A 21,179-nucleotide genomic window follows, 5' to 3' on the forward strand; every position below is an offset into this window, starting at 1 on the left:
GAATTGTATTAAACTATAGCAGCAGGCCTGGACACTGCACTATCAAGGCAGCTCCGGATGACTTATACTTGCTGAAATCCTTATGTGGATTTGACGATCACCAGTGGTAATAATGCAGGCAGAATTAAAGGGATTGACAACTGACCAAAATTTCGGAGGTTATGGCAGAAATTAAAATATTTGTTTTAAAGGTGAAGTCTGGCATGACGTTCCCAGTTAAATGAGGAGTTTCAATTTTAATTTGCAGCACACTCGCTTCGAACTAGATGAAGCTGTGTTCTGTAGTGAAACTACCACATAACGTACACATGCGACATAGCTGGTGTTAAATGCATTTTATTTTGGAAGGTGCCTTTCATTTAATAGCATTTATTAGTTACCAGTTCAAAGTTTATGTTGAAAACGGGCACTGCCTTTGCAAGGGTAAGACGAACACCAGAACAGCGGTAGCTACCTATCGGCATGGCAGGATGAGCCAGTCATTTTGCATGCATGAACAAAAAAGCATATCAGCATGCATACATCAACAGATTATTGTTATGAAGCTGGCATAGCATTTGTTTTGTTCTTGGTTTTTAACTTTTTAGCTGCATGTAGCAGCTGTCGCACCAACAGATCATGGTTTCTGACTTGGGGAAAGTAAGCATACTTACTGAATGAAGAATTCTTTTGGATAATATTATTTAACATTTTAATCCAAATGACACTGGATTGCACACTTTGGGCACAAAGCTTTCTGCTACGCTGAACAAAAAAAAATGGGGGTCCCTTAAACGTCATTTGCTGGTCCCTCAAATAGTAAGAACCTACAAAACGAAATGCGGGAGATGGCTTGGTGACCAATATCCACAGTGATGCCTTTTAATGATACAACTCAAATCCCTGGAAAAGTTACATCTTGCGGAGAAAAGCATCGTGGCAAGCACCTTTTTCTAAACATGGCTGTTCCAAAAAGCTTGTGGAAAACAATACCGACAGTCTCAAGGCTGATCCCAAAGATGGTGCTTGAGTGCTCAGGCGACAAACCAGTCCAGCTTTGACCGGGTGGCAGCAGCACTGGGCTCATGCACACCTTGCAGGTGTATGCACACCTTGTAGCATCTCTCAGTGCCACATGCGCAGACAGCTGGGACAGGTGGTCAAGCACATCAGCTTTAATCGAGTCAGGCACCAATCTTGGGTGACGACTTCTGGGTGCTGTTGATCTTGTCGCCCAGGCTTAGTGCCATGCCCTGCAGGGGAGACGGCCAATAAGCAATCAAACAAGCAAATGCACCATTGTGTCTTGTGTGCCACCATCACTGCACAAAGTGGTCCGTTTTCTCAAGCTGCCACTAGGTGTCCGCTTCTTTCATGCTGTTACTGCCATTAAGAAGTGATGCTCGTACAAGTGTAACAATTATCGCTGCAAAATTCCCAGATCATTCCTAAGCAGAAAACCTATGGTCCCTTGAGGTAACGGGGTGAGGCAAATGGCAGCAGCAAGATAAATCGTCTCACCAGACATCTTAGCGAGCCAATGAGTCAAATTAGCCTCCTGTGCACCACACTCTTATTTCTCCTTCAGCACTGGCAAAAGAACAATAAGAGGTGGTGCCAACACCCTAGCGTGGCAGTGCCATACCTGGCTCTTGGCCCGTATCCGGATGTGTCCCACCACAGGTGCGTCGGGGGTGTTGGGGTTCTTCTCAATGCTCACGTTGGCCAGGGCGTCCTCTCCAAAGATGGATCGCGCATACAGGTTCGCTGCCATGAAGCCACACTCGCCCGACAGCGCCTGCACACGTGCATGCAACCCATTTACAACTAGGGCATGGCACAGTGATCTGTTTTGTTACACAGTCTGTCAGAGCTGCCCAGCTGTGCATCATTCTCTCTAGTGAAAAAAAACATAAAAAAGGAGATTAAAGACCCTTGGTGGTTGGCACCTGCGGTGCCATTTCCCATATAATTATGCTAGGTAATATTCAAGCACTGCAAACAAAACCACACTGTAACATAAAAGATTAATGCTGCTCAAACAGTGTACAAGCGGCACAATTCTTGTTTTTTCTCGACAAAACCGCACACGATGTGAAGCTTAAAGCAGCACTGCTAGGATACAGTAGTCGGACAGCGACACCATTTGAAGCATCCATGAATAAGATCGCGTATTTAAAAAAGATGTACTGAAATGCGCTCAGGTGCACCAAAAATGACGGCAACAGGCACCCAAGCACAGGCCTAATAGAATCCTGCTATGTGAGTACAATCAGAAGCACCAAGCAGCACGAGACCCACCTTCTCTGGCGTCAGACACTTCATGTTTGTCGAACGGATCAGGTGCTGCAGGTAGGCAGGCAGGTCACACAGTGCCGTGTTCACCGAAACCTGGCAGGTGCACACAGACAGAGAGTGTTAACTTCGACTCCATCCTAAAGTAAACCCCCAAATTGGCGATACTAATGTACAGATCAGAACAAGAGACATCTGGTAACTTCTACATCATGCATAAATAGAACGCAGCCAAGAACTGTGGCATTCTGATTCGCTGCCTACCACTTTGACCACCACTAGGGCTGGTTATTTCACGGCCCAAGTTCCCCATGAGGTGTTAATTTGTTTTTCTTTTTTTTTTCATTCACTTCAAGCATCTTTCACACATGTATCGCAACTTTTTTCACCTGCCGAGACTGCACCATGAGATCTGGACACCCAAGGAGAGGGTCCCAGACAGAGTCGCAGCATGTGCGAGTCTTCACAGTGTGCCAAAACCTCTACAGAATAGCGTTTATGTTTTCTGCACCCATAATAGCACAGCAGTCTTCAAAATTTGTGAACAATCTTTCAAAGATCGCAGTTCTCCAAAATGCAAAAATTTGGATTCTGCATGCACTGCCTAAGAACAGTCACTCCATATCTGCCATTGTCACTCAGGGCAAAAGGCAAGGATATAACATGCTAATATACTATAGTATGAGCACTGGTATCAGACCGTTTAGAGGCAACAGCACTACCGGCATTTAAAGAACATTTTAGGAATGGTTGCTTCCCGAATCTTCAGAAATTGACGTTTGCTTTGAGACTCTTACTTAATCATAGTCATGTGCGAATAGTGGTTTTTTTGTTAGAAGTGAATTCAATGCAAATAGTAATTTTCTTCAAATATATTCGAAGCGAATATTTCAAATATTCCTGGCACAAAAAAAAGGTTTAATGGCAGAATAGACATTTTCAAAATCATGCACTTTTTGACACACAAGACCATTAAATGAAAAAAAAAAAAACAACTGTGCACTGCAGCTTTGCTGCACTCATTGCTGCTGTGTTGACTTTCTGCAAAAATTGCTATCAGAAATTGGGGAGGTGACCTACATGCAGTGCTGTTTCTTTTGGTGTGACACCTATATGTGGGACCTCCTCTGCTACTCTTAAATGCAACTGCATCATTGCATAGCTGTTGCTTTTAAGCGGCAACTTCGTGACACCGAATAGGCGTACACATCACGCGCCCAGCCACTGAGGCATTGGAAAATGGCACCCATCTCCATGTGTCTCGTGCTAGCTCTCCTTTGTGCTCGCGCCGTCGCGCAGACTGGCTCCGACATACGTGCAGCAGCACAGGCACATGGTGCGTGAGTCGGGGCTTTGGTTGCGCACGCACCGCAGTGCTACACCGGAGGAGGTAAGCTAAACCGAAACCACACGCATCACTCAAGACGAATACTTTACTATTTGACTGAACATTGAAATAATCGCATATTTGCACATGCCTACTTATTCATAAGTCATGTCATCACAAGTTTTCCAATGTATCAGCCCAGTACCTTCAGCGTCCAAAACTCCAGCAAAGCAAAACGCAGCCAGAGCTTTATCATTTTGAATCTACCCTATTTCATGGTCCCTCAAATGGCTTTTAACCTGAGACATCCTAGAACACTAGAATTTTTTTTAAACCAGTTTTGAACACCCACCTTGTTCTCCCACTCAAATTCGGCCCACATCTGGCGGAACTCAGTGTCTGTGCATGAAGCTGGCACAATGTAGTCCATGATGTCAATGTGGATGTCATTGAGGACCACAACGTTGCGGTCGCTGGTTGATCCGCTCACGTCGTACACTGGACGGTGCACAGAACACCAATGATTACTCAGCCAATGGTCACAGGCGCAAAACGGTGGCAGGAAGCAAAACTAAAAGGGAAACATCACACGACAATCTAGAAGCACAGTCTTGAATATAAGAGAGGAAGCAGCACTTTACGTGAAAGCACGCACCACACCGCACTACCCATGGCAGCAGCCAAACAGGCAAACAATCTCTAGATCCTACTACACAAACACGGCTGCCCGCCAAGCTCTGGCCGTGGGGTGTGGGGTGGGGTGAGAAACAGCAAAGGGAGCAACCTCAGCAGAGGCAATATTTCAAACACTGGCTGTTAAAGAAGTAACTGTCCGTTTGGTTAGGTTAGGTCCACACGCTGCTAGCATTTCTTTTCTTTCTCCACGAACTAGCACCACTGCCCGCTACGAGCATCGAAGGATCAACATTAGGTCTGTGTAATTCCTCTTCCACAGGCAACAGGCCGCATCCTCTTTGGGTACTGCCCATCGGCAAGCACTGCTGTCTCACTTGTACACAACAACGCAGCACAAGTGTTCAAAAGTCATAGAGCCAGTCAATCCTGTTACGTCCAAAAAAAACAACAGAACACGTTCTGGGGCAAGATGGTGCATTGCTTAATTAGACTAAGTGCACAAAAGACAGCACACAGACAAAGAATAACACGGGACAGGCATTTCTGTCATGAGACAGAAGCTGTGTCCTGTCTTTTGTGCGCTTCACCTATTTCACCATAAGAACAAGCCTGAGCAGTGGCTTGGATTGCATAAACCTGTACTTTGTGCACAGAGATCCTTAGCTGATTTTTGCCTTGCTCGGTGATGGCAAGAAGACAGTTAGCAAGCCCTAAGAAACAGAATAGCAGTCAGCCTTGGAAAGAAAAGCAAGCATATTTGCACTCATAATGATGCTTCTGCTAAGAGCTTGACAACACTTAGTCACGTGACTGGCAAAGCAAAGAATTTCTTCTGTGCACTCTGCTGGTTATGCAAAATTTTTTTTCCACTAAAAAAAAAAAAAAAGACTTCAAAATTCCGGATTCTCCTCAGGTCAGTCGCTGGAGGCTAGCAGGCAAAGCTGTCACCTGCGAGTTTCGGCATTCTCCTATCAGCATTGGCAAGAAGCAGAATTTTGAATGCTACTGTAAAAACCGGAATATAGGTCAACTTTTTTTCAATAAACCATGCTGAAAAGTCGACCCCCGTCTTATATACCGGTCATTGGCGGAAAAACTACAAAGTCTTGCAACAATGGGCGGCTGAACTCAACAGCGTCCCTCCATCAGCATCGCCATAAGCAGCAGTGCCGCCATTTTGTGTTTCCGTAGTTGCAAAGCTATTTTGGTTAGAGGCTGCTTTTCATATTTTGTTTCAAAATGAGCGGAAGCCGTCGGCAATTCACCGTCCGCCTTCAAGAAAAACGCGATAGAGTACGAGGAAGCTCACGGCAACCTGGCGGCACAGTGCGAATTTGGAGTATCCGAAAAGAGCATTCAGTACAGGTGGAAACAGAAGCTACGTATTACCACTTGCAGCAACCAGAAGAAAACATTTCGTGGGCGGACTACAGCGTATCCAGAATTGGAAGGAAAGGTTGCGCTGCGTGCAAGATCACTGGCTGTGACTGCCGAATGCATCCGCGTGAAAGCGGTAGAGATCACGCGTGCCTCTAGACTCACAAGGGCGCAATTCAAGGGCTCGTTATCCTGGGTGCAGCAATTTGTGAAGAGAAAGAGCTTTGCTCTGAAATCTAAAGTCTGACGAAAACTCGTCTGGTCGGGAAGAAGATTCATGAATGAAGTAAAAGGAACGCCGACCAAAAGGTTGTTGTTTAAAACGAAGACGTTTCGGCTTCCATACGGAAGCCTTGATCACTGGGCCGAAAGCCCAAAGCACAAAGCACAAAGCTTAAGTACGTCGCAGTAATCGCCCCAAGCATCTTGCGCACGTAGGCGGGAGATTGCCTGCGTTGTGGTTAAGGGTTTTGTCTGTAGTTTGGATTATCAGGGATTCTAGATATCGAATCTACAGCGCCGTACTTCTGTGTGCCAGAAACAAACACACGAGTCGATGGGTGCGCGATACTGTTAAAAAATTGGCCGGGTGTACATACGAGCAACATTTAAATGAAAATAAATACTGTCACCATTGTGAAACCTGTCGAGCCGCATTTGTTTGAAGGAAAGGGTGTCTTTCAGTACTTTCTCCACTGAGAAAGATTTTTTTCATTTTTAGAATTGGTTAGCTGGGGGGTCGAGCTATATTCCGGTCCTACCTATAGTCCGGTTTTTACGGTAGTTCCCTTGACACCTGGCACCACCAATCAATGCGCTGACAATTGAAACCATCCAGGTTTCAAGATCCCACTATTATAGCACAAAACTATGACCAGGCACTGACTTCTTCCTCCTCGTCGACACAACAGGGTCACGCTTTCTGCCTATGTGAACCAAAATGGTGTATCCCCCCAGCCAAGGCTGTCTCTGGCCTGAATAAAGGCGCTGGCATCATGGCACCCTCCCATTCGAGCACTTCTGAGTACTCTGCTGTAGTGCATCAGGTGAGCAACACTGTGTGGGCCTCCATGTTTTTGAACTAGTCAGCATGTGGATTCCAAACATGGATTCGACAGGCAATTTAACACGTGGCATGATTACCGCTTCAAGTGCCTTGGATAGCACTGTCTCATCTGTGGTAATGATGTCTGCTTCTTTGCTGGAAGAACTGCTGCAGATGAGACTGCAGTGTGCTCATTCCACTCTTTCAATCAAGAACTGTAAATACACAGGATGGCAGAAAAATACACAATGTGCTCTGTTGTGTTGTAACTCGCCTTGCCATCCTGAGTTACTGTGGTTATTCGAGCCTATCATGTCTTATCAGCTGGCCTACAAAATCAAGCAATAAAAAACCATAACTGCATGCAAAAAGGAAATACCAGCAGTTCTTTAAAATCTCCACAGCTTTTCAATCGATACCGAACAGTTAAAAAGCTCTGCTGCACACAGACTCCTGCATAACCAATGCCTCACCTATGTTTCCGAAGATGATGCCATTCTCGGTGGAGGCCACCTTGACAGTGGCGCGGATGTTGCAGAAGTCGTGCGGCGCAAGCACGACCGGCGAGGGCTTCTCGACCAGCCGCAGGTCGCCCAGGGTGGCCAGCTCGAGGGTGCAGCTCTGCAGGGTGTCGGCCGTCTGGTTGACGACCAGCACATCGAGCGCAATGTCGTACTGGTTGACGTGCACATACGCCTCTGCATACACCGGGTCCGAGAAGCCCGTCAGCTGCGTCACCTTGGACAGCTTGGAGGCCGACAGCAGGTCCTCATTGCGGTTGCTCGCCACAGCCGCGTGCAGGCTCACTTCGAACATGTTCTGCGGGAGAAAGAGTTGCTGCATTTACGACTGCATCCCCACAGGATGCCAACGTGACGTGCGGCAGCACCTATTCGAAAATTACGTACCATTACACGATCCACATTTTGGAAGAAGTCTTAATGCACAATCTATCATTCATGCTCAAACAAGTGTATGACATGCCTCACTGTATTGAACTTAAGCCTGATTAGTATTAACAATGATCATGATAGTAACAACCTATGTGGTTTTGCAGTTATAAAGCAAGAGACAAAGCCACTTGTCACGATGCAGCAAGAAAATACACCAGCCAATGAAGAAAGCTGAAGTTAACAACTTTACGATGACTGTCATATGTTCAGCTGCAACAACAAACTGGAATGTTGATAGCTGATGGAACGGTAATGATCAAATGCTGCAACCCTAACTGCCGGTAACACCACTGGTGTGGCTGACACTGAGAGACCTCAAGGATGAATTACAGAAAACTGGAAATAAACACGAAGCAAAAGAAAGTGCCTGCACCATGCCGTTCCCTCACCTATGGTGCTGCTCTCTCTTCAAGGCAGCAGCTTCGAGCCACTGAGTTCCATCTCCACCACATCTGTCTACACTTGCACTGTGTGCACATTTGCACAGCTGCACGCACCGCTCAGGAATACAATAAGATTGTCGGCCGGTCAAGCTGGTAGGGCGGCGGGATTTCAAATTCCTTTCACGCAGCCATTCACAAGTAGTGTCATACAGACTACTATTTACCTATGTCACTACAGTAGAACCCCGCTATAGTAAACACTGATACAGTAAAGTGAAACTGTTGACCCATTTTGCCTTCCATAGACGACTGTACTTTTTTTTTCACTTATAGTAAATTTTTTTTTAGAAGAAACGGCTATAGTAAAGAGCATCTGGCTGCAGAATGATGACATCGCGGCACACGCGAAGTCGAGAATCGCGAGGCCAACATTTGGGGGCAAATAATACCGAAGACAATACGGCGCTTTTTTTTAGATGGTTTCACCACCATGCTCAAGAGCGGACCTTTCCGAAGGCCTTGAGGCAATGAGGCAAAGCGCACAGCACGCACGGAAAGAAAAAAAATTAAAACCTACTATGAACAAAGAAAAAAGGTGGCGCAGTACGCTGAGAACAGAAAGCCAGTAAAAGTGCAGTGATGAATACAAAAGCGGTGGAACTGCGGGGCGGTTTTCCACGCTTGACTGTGTTGCGCGCCTCTTTACTGCCTCTTAAGACGCTGAGGCAGCGGAAGACGACGCCGTATTCACGCAAAGCTCTGGTTTTTAATGGAATCAAACTGGAGTTATATTTGCAGCCTTGTTGTATTCGTGCAAATGCAGTACTTCCACAAGATGTCAACAAAATCGAAAACGTGATAACATAAAATGGGAGAAATGAAAATAAATAATTATCACATAATAGGTCGACAAGAGTAGGATGGGAGGTATTTGTGAGTGGTTCTTTTATAAACCAACGCTTTGTATTTAGTAAGTAACCAGTGAGCATTCTCAGAGCCATACCATCCCATACAGCTGATTAGTAAAGACCCTGATATGGTAAAGATTTTTGCTGGTCCCAGTCACTTTACTACAGAGGGGTTCTGCTGGATTCATCTCAGTAACGAGCCTATTCTAAACCTGAATGTGGGCTCCACAATATTTTACACAACATTTGCACGTCCAGTTACATGAGTTGCTACTCACTGGTGTCCACCCGAGTGCAGATATATGGCTTAAAAGCTAAGGAGTGATTGGAAAATGAGCAGCTACATACTAATTAGTCCACTCCACACTCGGGATTCCCCTGCATATACTGCACTAACGCTAATTTGCACAAAAGCTGTTGCTGAGTGACTGAGGTGCTATAACTAAGGTGAACAGTGCACACTTTTTTTAATAGACCAGCCATAGCTTAAAAGGTCACTGGCAGGCCTAGGGTGCACTTCCACGCACAAAATTTAAGAAAAAAAAAAAGCCCGAAACCCGGTTACCCACCTCGGTGCCGGCCAGACTTCCCTTGGCAGCCAGCTGCCCAAAGCAGATGGGGTCGTCCGCGTGCACAGTGATGCCCTTGGCCTGCTTGGCCTGCACATAGGAAAACCATGTCAGAGGCTTGAGAAAAATGAGCAATCTTCCCAGACCATCCTTAGTAGGCGTGAACAGCTCAATGTGCCACCCTCGCTGAAATGCCCACACAGCATTTCTCACTTTTGCTTGTGAGGTTTTACTGTATTTGCTACAACATAGGTCAAATAAGAGTCAAAACACAAACCCTCAAAAGGGAAACATTTTTTTTAAAACTCTAGGCCCCACTAAATTTTAGAAAAGTACGTCTTATTTCAAATGCACGTTTCTAGAATTAGTCTGCTTTTGCTATCACAGAATCTAAGCACCCCTCTTCAAAATGACCCATACAAACACGAGTCAATAACAAAGCACAAAAATTGTGGGGTTTAACACCACAAATTGACACATAGGCTATGAGGGGCTCCATAGTTGAGGGCTCCAGATAAATTCAGACCACCCGCAAACAGAAGAGTTAGTCCCACATGCACCAAAGCCTCGGCGAAGTAAGCTGTTGTGGCTGGCTAGTGAGGCATAGGTGCCTTCGAGGCAGTCGCCTAGTACAGCATGTTTCTCAGTAAGCACGTAGGCACTGCAGTTCTCCAGCACTCATGCTGGCACAGAGGAATGCCTCACTGCGCAAAGACTGAAATTCATAAACCAGTGGTGAAGCTCCAGAGTATGATAGAACCCATTTTTTAATTAGAGTATGGTATGGAGACCGACATACAATTTTTTATAACTTTGTAACTCTTTGGCACTTTATAATAGTCAGATCAACAACCACATTTCCCAAACATAAGTTGGCATGACTCTCCTCAAAGCTACACTTACAAGAGTTTTCTCAAAGTGGAAAAGAAGCGGACACCTTGAACAGCATACATTCACCGCACCTGCCTCCATTATGCAGGCTAAATAAGTTTAATAAACAGAAAAATAGTAAATGAGTAGTCTCTTGTGCACAAAAGTAACTAAAGGTTTCATTCCTAACAAAACCACAGCAGCATTCATGTAAGCTTGCCGAGGAAAAAAGCATGTTGCAATCTAATACAGTCGACGACCGAAAATTCGGACGCCTGATTTTTCGGACATGCTTGATTATTCGGACTTTTTCCCGGCACCGCGACATGGCCCACAGAGCCAATGTATAAGAGCACCTGAAATTTCGGACGTACCGCAACTGACTGCTCGATTTTCCGGACCTCGTTTGCACTCGCCGCCAATACCCAAGCCGCCATATAATGTTTACAGTGGAACCTCATTAATTCAAACTGCAGGAGAAATCGAAAACTTGATGAGATAAAATGAAATTCAAACTTAAAGGGGGCCTCTTGCGATACTAAAATTCTGTGCGAGTCGGCATATTGCGCCCGCGTGGTTTCAAATTCGTATGGTTCTTGAACGTCTTCCGCCATACGAACTTTTTAAAAGCAGTCAGAGTTAGCGGAACTCATCTATACCGAGACTTTCATTTCGAATATGGAAAAAGGTAGCAGCGTGTGGGAGGCATACGGCTTCACGGAGACTGCGAGCGTGAGCGTAGCAGGTGGTGCATTTTAAAGCGAGGTCAGCACACCCGCGGTAAAATGCACCGCAACCCTGACTTTTCTATCGTAAAAACATAAATACCTGGCGTTTTGATGACAGGCAAGACGCCCCTCATTATATGCAAGCCACCGCACAGTGCATATCACCGAATACGATGCCAATTTTGGATCTAGTCACTAGGCCTAATGACGGAGGCCAACGCCAATGGAGCGATTGCTTCGGCCATTTCTCGGTTCTTATTGTTTCGCCATCTTCGCGTTCTCGTTCTGGGCCCATCGTACTGCGGGTGCAATGCAGCACCCACAGCAGCGTGTTCGCTTTCCCGTTTAGCCTTTGTCCCAACCCGCGCGTTCATCAGCGACATGCCGAGGGCAGCAGAGCCAGGCCGAGCTCGTGAAAGCGGTCGCCGCCCGTCGTCTGTGCACGTGTCACGCAGCGAAATTTAGTCATTGGGAGCTTTAGAATGTGTGCAACACAAGTGACCTTTTCCTCTAGCATAATAGCAATACGTTCGTGAATTTTTCGGTGAAATCTGATTTTCCGGACTGCCCGATTTTTTGGTCGTTTTTGTGGTCCGTAGAGAGTCCAAAAAATCAGTCGTTGACTAAATTACGCACAGAGACAACACTGAAGCGTTTAAATAGTCCCTTAGTATGGGCATAAAAATTTACGTTTGCAATACAGCGAACTGCCTTTTTTTGCAAAAGGTATATTCTCAAATCATTAATGCAAGACAACAACAGAACATGTACATGAAATGTCAGGGTCGGAGGAATACACAAGGCCCCGTATAATCGTAGACGTACCACGCTTCCACCCACCTTCTGCGTCTCGGCCTCCTCCTCGGCCTTGGCGGCCAGCATGGCGGAGAGCGCCTGGCGGCACTCGTGGCCAAACACAGAGCGCAGAGTGGCCGACCGGTCCGACAGCATCTTGAGGCAGAGGCAGATGCGGTCTCCGTCATCGTCATTGATCGCCTTCGAGGGCAGGCCCGAGCGCCCAAGGTGCAGCACCGACGTCATCACCAGCATGCACTCAGCCACAAAGGCCTGCGCAAAAGCACCAACCAACATAAGAGCACTGTCAGTACACCTGGCAACACAAGAGCCCCAGCAGCTCTTTATGTGTGCTTAACACCTTTTAATGCCCAAGTTATGCAGGAACCAAAGAAATAAATCAATAACTCTATATTTGCCCACTGCTATGCCCACATTCAAAAGCCAACATAAATATTTTGTTAGCGCTGCTAGTGAAATTGGCATGCCGCAAATTTGTCATCACTTAGTATATTGTCCATTTTATGAAGCTAGTCTGGAAGAACAAAGCGAAGGTCTCAAACCAATTCAAAGGCCCTAACAGAGTAAATTTTTATCCAAAAAATGTGTTCCTATTTTCCCCGCAACATTCGGCACAAAATGCGAAGCAAGAAACTGTTGGAAACTGGCCGGAAGTTGCACATTCGCCTCTCCTTTTTCTTCACAAAGCTTGCTTGCAGTGAAGCCAGACATTCCGACTGAGAAGCGCTGACTCTCGAGACAGTGTTGACATCAAACAATGCATCCAAGCGCCACACAGTAATGAGCACATGGCGTGCAAACTGTATGCTGTGAATTTGCAACACTCTATGATGAAGGGCTAATTGCAGCTATTCGTAATTACTTTCTTCAAGCAGCTTAGTGGTTGCAATGAAAGGCACGAGCAAAGTGAACTTTGCACAACGCGCACTGATGAGCACACGATAGTGCACATGAAAGAAGCCAACAATCCACTGAAACCAAAGCAAAGCTTAGGGGCATGCTTTTTCAATCTTTTTTTTTTGCTAATGGTGGAGTTGGTCAAAGCGGCAAATAAGTGGCGTATTCACATTTTTAGACTGAAGTAGAAAAAAAAAAAACATCCCACCAGCAGCATGAGGCTGTTTACTTCTTTCATATGACGCAAAATGAATGAACAATGAAAACTTGAGCACACCTTGAGATTGCAACTAGAAGAGCTGCATGCTTGGCTAAGATGAAAAATTACTAAACAGGGGTATGGCTTAGTTCAAAACATTCAGCGAGAGCTGTCATTCTCCCCCTTCTCTTCTTTCTCTCATTTCCTTTTTTCTTTTTCTTCTCCCTCTTTACTTTGCTTGGCTTACCTTAGCTGATCTGCTGGGGCATGAAGGCAAGGCAAGCCAAGCCTACAATTGCTACAACGGGCCCCAGTTACACAACTCAAGGCGGACTCTTATAAACGGCTCTTGCTGCTAAAAGCCTCGTAAACTCACGTTCTGCTTGCGTGGCTCTTTGACGAGAGACAGGTAGCGTACGGCCAGCTTGGTCAGGTCAGAGGCCATGGCCGCCCCGACAAAGAAATCACCTTCCATGAGATAACCTCGCAAGGGAGGGCATGATGCTGCAAGGTCAAAATTCAGGGTGCACGGAATAGCACACATTAAATTTCATGCTCAACAATTACACGAGCCTCTTTCATACAGCGAAACTGTGAGACAGCCATCACATGGACCAATAATGAAAGCTGGCCAGAAGTTGACTTCAACTCACAAGTCACCCAACAAACAAAAGTACACGTCACACATGGTGTGGCAATATGGTATTACGAAAAAATGACAGCACTTTATATTGCCTTCGATGCCTATATAACACTACGAGAATCATAAGTCAGGGTCATAAAAGAATGCAATGTATCAATATCTGTTTAAATGAAGTAGTAAATTAAAAGTATCAGGTAGCCATTCAATGGGATAACATACGGAACCTTCAAAGCTTGCACAACTTTGCCAAAGCTCACTTAATACAGCGTGACAGCATCAGAGCAGTCATCACAACAAAACCTCTCTACCGTATGTCAGGAAATTCCCTGTATGGCTGAGCCAGTGATGACGTACAGGTGTCACATGACCACAAAGGATCAATCACAACGCTCCACCTAATTTGAAAATCAGTGACCACGGAAGCAGCTGGGCAACTACGACCGTATCGACATTGCTACCGGAGAGGGCAAGCATAGCAGGGGGCATCGAGTGTCAGTTGGGCAGGTGACGTAATAAATAAATAAAACAATTCACGGCCGTGAGTGCGATTCAAGCCAGCGGTAGCACTAACAAAACATCTCTGGCTGCTGCATTAGATCAGTATGGCATCACCGCAGTTCAACATCCTGCGAGTTTAATTGCTAGCCTCTCGTGCTGTGCTTTGGATGTCATCATTGTCAGCTTCCATCAGTGCACAATAGATAAGAGCACACTGCTATTGCATTGCCCTCTTAAGGTGACTTAAGTGGCCCCATAATTTTCTCGAGAACAGCAAGGATGAAATCCAGACGCACATACACTTATGTGCAACTTACTTGTTAGAGAGATTTTAATATGTACTGCTAGGAGCTTGGCCGCAGAGTTGACAAGCCGCCCAGGCAATGTGGGCGTTTTCATGTTTTTTAAGTGGCACAGGCCTCGAATCGCAGTTGTGATGCCATCTGATGTGCGTGCACGTACTCTCATCTCTCTTCTCACCACATTATCACCCATCACAACCCTCTTACTTCACCTCCAGTGGCGTAGCCAGAAATTTCATTCGGGGGGGGGGCTCATGTTGCAGCACGGCCTCCTCATAGAATTTGTGGAAGGATCAGACGCAACAATAATAACTGCATTGCCACTGGCAATGCCACTGTGCATTAGATAACGCTACGCACTGTCTAGACAAGTTAAATACGTATTTTAAAAATAAAAGAATGCATTCGTATGCCTTAAAGATCGTGGCAGACATGATTACAAAACATAAAACTGAGCAGAAAACAAGACACGGGAGAGAAGCAAACAGGACGAGCTCGTCCTGTTTGCTCCTCTTCTGTGTCTTGTCCCCTGCTCAGTTTTATGTCTTGTAATCATGTCATACCAAATATCCCCTTATCGTTCACTCGTGGCAGACATAACTGATACCAATGCTTTTATGTTTTTGCGCATTTAATAAGTAAAAGAAAATATCACACGAAGTCTAGAACTATATCGGTCCGGAACCAGCAAAGCAGTGCATGCCGCTGATATGAAATACGTAAAGGCCATGAAATTAGCAAGTAGAGGACAAATATTTTAATGAGTGTTCGTGGTTCAAGAACCTTTACATTTTTGTACATATGCAATGGGGAGGGAAAAATCTCAATGACGTTGTCCTTCGTTCCAGTGTACTGCGCAGCAGCAGCTGTTACCGGTCATGTATTGCGAGTGATTGCACCGAAATTTTAGTCGCAACAGCGAGCCATCGATAGGCCCTTGAGAAAGTTTGTGCTAGAATGGGGCCCCTTGCGTTACACGATTCCAGGTCCATGGCAGTTGCCACGAAATCGAACCAGAGTTAGCAATGTTCGTGCCAAAATGTCTGCCGGTGGCAAAATCCAGAATGACTTCCTGAGCCGGTGGTCGTTTTGGTCAGCAGTGTGTGACAGTTCGAAAAAATTTCGGGGGGGGGCATAAGCCCACCCCCCCTGGCTACGCCCCTGTTCACCTCCCCTTCCCCAGTGCAGAGTAGCAGGCCAGGTATCAATCTTTCTCTCCAACCTCTTTGCTTTCGTTTCATTAAATTTATCTTTACTGCACTCCACCTTTTAAGGGCAAGCCTTGACGTAACTAATGTACAAACAGCAACTAAGCAATAATGGCTTACTCCATTGCCAAATTCTGCAGCTTTAGCTCGGAAACAGCTAAAGGTGGTGATGAACCTGTGTGCAGTTTTTTTTTTTTTACAACGCCCATCATGCACTTCAAAATGGCAACGCCAGTCAAGGAGAGAGAAACTACATGACCACACACTGCATCTAACAAACACATTTTTGCAAGATTCTTAAGTGGTGCTTGAAAGCCCCCTTTCATTTTTCTAATTAAAAGTCCTATGGCCAGAAATTGGTAAAATTAACAAGCATAAAACATCTCAGTCATACTCGTTACCATTACTACACACACTGTTATGTTGTTGCACACAGCTGATTTGAGGGCTCCAAGAACTCATGACTAGCCAACAAACTAAAGAGAACTGCACACATTAAAAGAATGTGTTGAGTTCCTAGTGGCCCTACTACTTTCTCGCAAACATCCCATCGCACAATAAGCACACACGTACACACCTTGGGTGGTGGCTGCAGGAGCACTGCTGAAAGCACTCTGGGTGGCGTACGTGCCATCAGCCGTCACCAATCGCTGTGAGCCACCAGTGGTTGGTGGTGCCGTCTGGGACGGTTCCGTGGCAGAAGCATCCGGGGCCTGCTTGCGAAGCTCTGACTCGACGAGCGGCAGATCTCCCAGCGCCTGGCGCACCTCGTCAAGACAGGAACGGATGTCTTCAACACTCGCGCAGTACTCGCCCAGGAGCCAGAGGGCGCCACGGTGGATGCGCGACGACTTGATGGAGCCAAATACCTCAAGCAGCCTAGCCACCACCAAGGGTCGCAGCTGCTCGAAGCGCTGCACGGCCTCACGCACAAACGCCAGCACGTCGGCCGCCGCCTGTTCGTTGTTGTCCGACAGGAACTCCATGAGCACGGGGATGACTGTTGGTGCGGCATCTGGGAAGCGGACACAGCATGAGTGGAGCGTGCGGACCAGCAGCTGCCGGTAACGGCCTGTGTCCTCGTGCTCAGCTGTGTTGTGTGTCTTGGCGACCTCCTTCCTGAGAACAAGCACCATCTCCTCAACATTGCGCGATGAGACGAGGTCGAGGGCGAGGGCAAGCGTCTTGCGCCGAACCTCCAGGTCGGAAGCGGCGAGCACCCTGAGCACGTCCATGGCCAGCTCCTGCAGGATGCGCTCCTGGGTCTCACGCAGCGCAATCAGCCGGTCCAGCACTATCAGCTTGACGTTGTTGTCGCTCTCCTTGACAATGAGCTCGATGTAGCATGAGGCAGCCGCCTGCACAAGAGAAAAGCAGGTTAAATGCGTGCGCATGAAAATTTTTAAATATTCATGGCATAAGAGGCAAATTTCCGGCACCACTTTTCATTCATATGTTTCACTGATCCATACATTGCAGAAATGTGCCATTCTGCAATGTTCACTAGTGCCCCTCAAGGTCACTTCACCTCAGCCAACACATCAAACTGATGGTAAAACAGTGCTACACACAGACAAAGAAACGATGAAAGGATGCAGCACAGCAATGGTGCTTCATTTGCGCTATAACTCACCATGAACTTTAAGCAACTTGCCAAACTTTTGGTATTAATGTACCATCAGGTTAGACTAACTCCCCAACAGTGTTAAACATCAAATTGGTCACTTAGGGTCATAAAACTCCCAGCAACCATGACCACCAACTTGTAGTTGCAAAGATTCATGGGCCGGTGGTACAAGCGCACTGCCATTGGTGGTGACCACATTAAAGGGTTGAAATTCCTAGCAACATTGATACAAATCATGAACAAAACAGCTGCATGATATCAGTCAAACATTTCCCTTCTATTTTGAACACGAAACCAGACCACTGAACGTTCAAAGCAGAAGAAAGACATCCCTGCAAAGTGCCGCAGTATGGAGAAATTCACCTTGATTGCAGTGGGTGCAGCCGAGAGAGTCACCAGTGTCCCAGCAGCCTCGTATCGCACGGCAGGACTGCTGGAGTTCAACAGGTTGTAGATGCAGCGAATGAAGCGCGACCTCTCTGCTGGGTTGGTGTGGCACACCTTGTAGATGAGTTCCACAATAACCAGCTGCAAGATGTCTCCAAACGACTGCACCTGGTCCAGGCAAGAATCAAGGTAGGCCAATGCTCTTTCTTGGTCCACGTGCACGAGCATCATGAAGGCATTACGCTTGCACGACATGTCCTGCTCGGCTTCGAGGAAGTTGGCTACAAGTTCTGGAGCATCCGGAATCAAGAAGTCAAAGCTCTTGTAGATGGTGAACACGGCGAGAACTGCGTTTCGCCGGACGTAGGAGTGACGGTGCTCAAGGCAGGCGCGGATGGCCGGCATCAGAGGTTCGAGCAGCTCAGCCTCCTTCAACTTGCAAAGGAAGCGCAGCGTTGAGCCGCGGATGAACTCGTTGGGATGTTGGAGGTCCTTCCGGTAGGCGTCACAAACCAGGATCATCTCTTGAAGCAGCTTGCCATCGGGGCTAGTCTTGGGGACAATCTCCCAGAAGATCAGCAGCAGCTTCTTGAGCGTGTGGTCTTGCAGGGGCAGGACGAACCGGATGATGGTCATCAGGAGAGACGGGTACTTCTCGCCATTCAGCATCAGCTGGATCGTCTTGCGCAGTGCCTCAGCCTTGGTCTTTAGGTCTCCCTTCTCTGCATGCATACACAGGTAAGCCTTCTGTCATTAACAACCCAGCACAACACAACCAATGTTCAACTGCAGGTACAACGATGCAACAAATAAAAAGGATGAGTCTGCTACAAACAGCAGACTGTATAGAAGGTTGAGAGAGCCATGTTATAGGCCCTTGTGCTCTTTCAACCTCAGAGTCTCTTAACTATCAACTGATACACAAGGAGGTGGCTGAAACACGTCTACAGAGTTTATAGATGCTAGCAGCAGGCCAGTACAGCGCACTGAGAACAAGCGTTAATAAGGGACATGACCAGCGCAGCACATTTATTTTTGGCAGTTCCCTGCAAGGACTGTTTTTGCAACTGGTAAGACAGCATTCATCATTTGTGAACACGGCCTGACTTGCATTTGAACTTTTGAATGATAATAACCTTCAAAAAAAAAAACCGGCTCAATATCAAATGACACTGCTTATCTATGGAGGACATTTCGCGTTCGTGTTAAGGTTGCTTCGACGCAACGACTTGCCGCAAAACGACAAACCAAAAGACGGGACGTACGAGTCGTATAGAAAACTAAACGAAGCACGGTTCCATAATCTGGTCGAAATGGCGACAAGATTTCTGGAAACCTGAGGGCGCTATGTATATTGGTTGACAACTATGGCACCGAAACGCTCACACATCTGCACAGCGTTCCTCTTAAATTGCACGGGGTCGTGCGCCAATGCACCTAGACCTCAAAAGCATGTCCCGTGTACTTTTGACGCGACTTCGCACAGTAGCCACGACAGGCTCCACGTTACCTAGGTCGTTCCGGAGCTGCATCTCATTCGGAGGCTCCGAGTCCGTCGGTATGTTGAGCAGGGTGTAACAGGGCTGGTCAGCGACCGCCATGGCTGAAATAGAGAAGGCAGAGCTTGTGGTCAAGAATTTATTCGGCAAAGTCATTAAAAACTAACGAAACCAGCGCCAGCAACCTAAAACAACGCAATGCTTTGCGCCGGCTTGCGTTGCAACGCACGGGTGTCGACAGCCCTATCGTGAAACCGTCAGTTATGCCCCTGTCACACGGAAAATTTAATGTCATTCCAACCGAATGTCATTGGATGCGTCGAATGTCATTCGGTCTCTAAACTAAAGCACAGTTCTGGCGACACACAACGGAAACAATTGGTCGGTGGTCACGAACGCACGGAAGCAGCTCCCCATATACCGACATGGACAAGGTGCCCAGCGTCTCACTTCAATGCAACAGCTGTGCTGCAGTGAAAGACTGTTTTTACATCTTTAGCCTAATTATCGTCGATCTAATTAACTTTAGCCGCGTTACTTCAGATATGAAAGCGAAAAGAAGTGACTTACTCGAACGATTACAGTTTGCCAACGGAGAACTACACCCGCAACGCCAACGCGACACCGGCTCGACAATTGACTACTGGCTACGCCACGCTACGGTTCCTGCGTTTATGCGTTAGCCAACTCAAGCCACATCATCTTTCGCATTTTAACTAGCTTTTGTACTCTTGCTTGATAGTAAAATGCTAATTGAAAGTAATAGAAGTTTCAACTTAAGAAATCGTTTCTGTGTACCGCCAATGGTTGGCAAGGGAGCAAACGCAATTAGACGCCCTCGATCGCTCACCGTGCTGTCTTGCACTCACTGCGGACGACGGCGCACTCCTTCGCGCCGCGCTAATAATGTCGCTCTCAAAGGAGCAAAAACCATCCTTTACCATTCTGTGGACCATTGTTATCTGCGCGGAAGGGATTCAAAATAGTCTCACACCGTGTCCGAATGCCGCCTGGCTGCGCTAGTTTTTGCGATGCGCAACTTCTTCTTCGCAGTTTCCCTGGTAGCACCGTATATTAGAACAATGTTGTAAAAATGTTATGTGAGTTGAAATAACGTTGTATGTTCAATTAGAATCTTACATGACTGTTAAAAATTAACAAATAACATACGCTATATGCCATAAAAGACATTAGATGAACATTCAGAGTAAACGTTATTCTAATGTCGACTTTTAAATCATCATAATTTTTAATTTCTTATTACCCATTGGCCACTATATCACTCATGCTACACCTCTCAGTAATGTATATAAGTATTACTCGATTCATGGTACCCGTTTCGAGGTGAGAGTATCAGTTGATCGTTTTGCGGTGAGCATTGACTGATTTATTTATTTATTTATTTATTTATTTATTTATTCATCGGATACAATCGGTTGGTCGGAATTGGGCGGTTGGTGAAAACACTTACTTCTAACATTAACTTTGGCCCAAAACAAAAGGTAACGTTGTAATATTTCGGTGCTTCCTGGGTTTGTTCCGTTTTTATATGGGGTCACCGTATTTCATATGAGCCCTCTATATATTTCACCCCACCATTAACTCATTCCCTCTTCAGCTCTTCCACCCTAACGTCTTCCTTCATATATCGTCTTGACACTCTCCCTAGGTCATTCTACCTCTTGGATCCCACCGACTTCAACTTCCCACTGAACAACACAAATCTCACGTCCAGGTCAAATCGAGACGTTGAGGCTCGGAACTGGATTTCCCTTGAACAAAAACGATAGGTCTTCAATCTCAATAACCAAATTACTTTCTTTTTGCCCCCTGACGTTCGCCTTAATTACTAACACCCGCAGTGGTACTTCTGGCTGGAGAAGCGCGGGCATTAAGAACTACGTCTTCCACAGCCATTAATTCTTACCGGTCAAAAATAAAAGCCGAGTCTTAACTAATGCTTGACTTTGTGTAACTCTGCTATTCAGCGAATCTACTTGTGTATTTGAATGATAACCAACGCTTTCGGTGGT

The 21,179-nt window shown here is 46.3% G+C and overlaps 1 protein-coding gene across 4 annotated transcripts; it reads right to left on the reverse strand.

The window, feature by feature from the left end:
* Positions 1-320: 320 nt before the first annotated feature.
* On the reverse strand, positions 321-20,117 carry betaCOP (coatomer subunit beta). Of its 4 annotated transcripts, none has more exons than XM_077637961.1 (12): positions 19,997-20,117; positions 19,158-19,250; positions 17,624-18,369; positions 16,211-16,991; positions 13,359-13,486; positions 11,911-12,138; positions 9,473-9,562; positions 7,133-7,478; positions 3,954-4,099; positions 2,281-2,370; positions 1,625-1,777; positions 321-1,232 (listed from the first exon to the last, which is right to left on the reverse strand). In XM_077637961.1, exons 1-12 carry the CDS (start codon positions 20,100-20,102, stop codon positions 1,164-1,166), a joined length of 2,976 nt encoding a protein of 991 aa, XP_077494087.1. In that variant the 5' UTR covers positions 20,103-20,117; the 3' UTR covers positions 321-1,163. The 4 variants fall into 4 exon arrangements, with proteins under 4 accessions (XP_077494087.1, XP_077494086.1, XP_077494089.1 ...); XM_077637960.1 differs by having other exon boundaries at positions 11,896-12,138; XM_077637963.1 differs by lacking the exon at positions 19,997-20,117 and adding an exon at positions 19,717-19,853.
* Between the last annotated feature and the right edge of the window lie 1,062 nt (positions 20,118-21,179).

The sequence above is a fragment of the Amblyomma americanum genome, chromosome 9 (assembly GCF_052857255.1).
Source record: "Amblyomma americanum isolate KBUSLIRL-KWMA chromosome 9, ASM5285725v1, whole genome shotgun sequence".
Lineage (NCBI taxonomy): Eukaryota > Metazoa > Arthropoda > Arachnida > Ixodida > Ixodidae > Amblyomma > Amblyomma americanum.

Bases quoted from the DNA above. Each gene is read 5' to 3' on its own strand.
- betaCOP (XM_077637960.1), bottom strand. From the start codon at position 20,102: ATGGTCCACAGAATGGTAAAGGATGGTTTTTGCTCCTTTGAGAGCGAC. The intron at 4,100-7,132 runs GTGAGGCATTGG...TGCACCGTCCAG, and splicing joins CATCATCTTCGGAAACATAG to TGTACGACGTGAGCGGATCA. The intron at 1,778-2,280 runs GTGGGTCTCGTG...GCACGTGTGCAG, and splicing joins AGTGTCTGACGCCAGAGAAG to GCGCTGTCGGGCGAGTGTGG.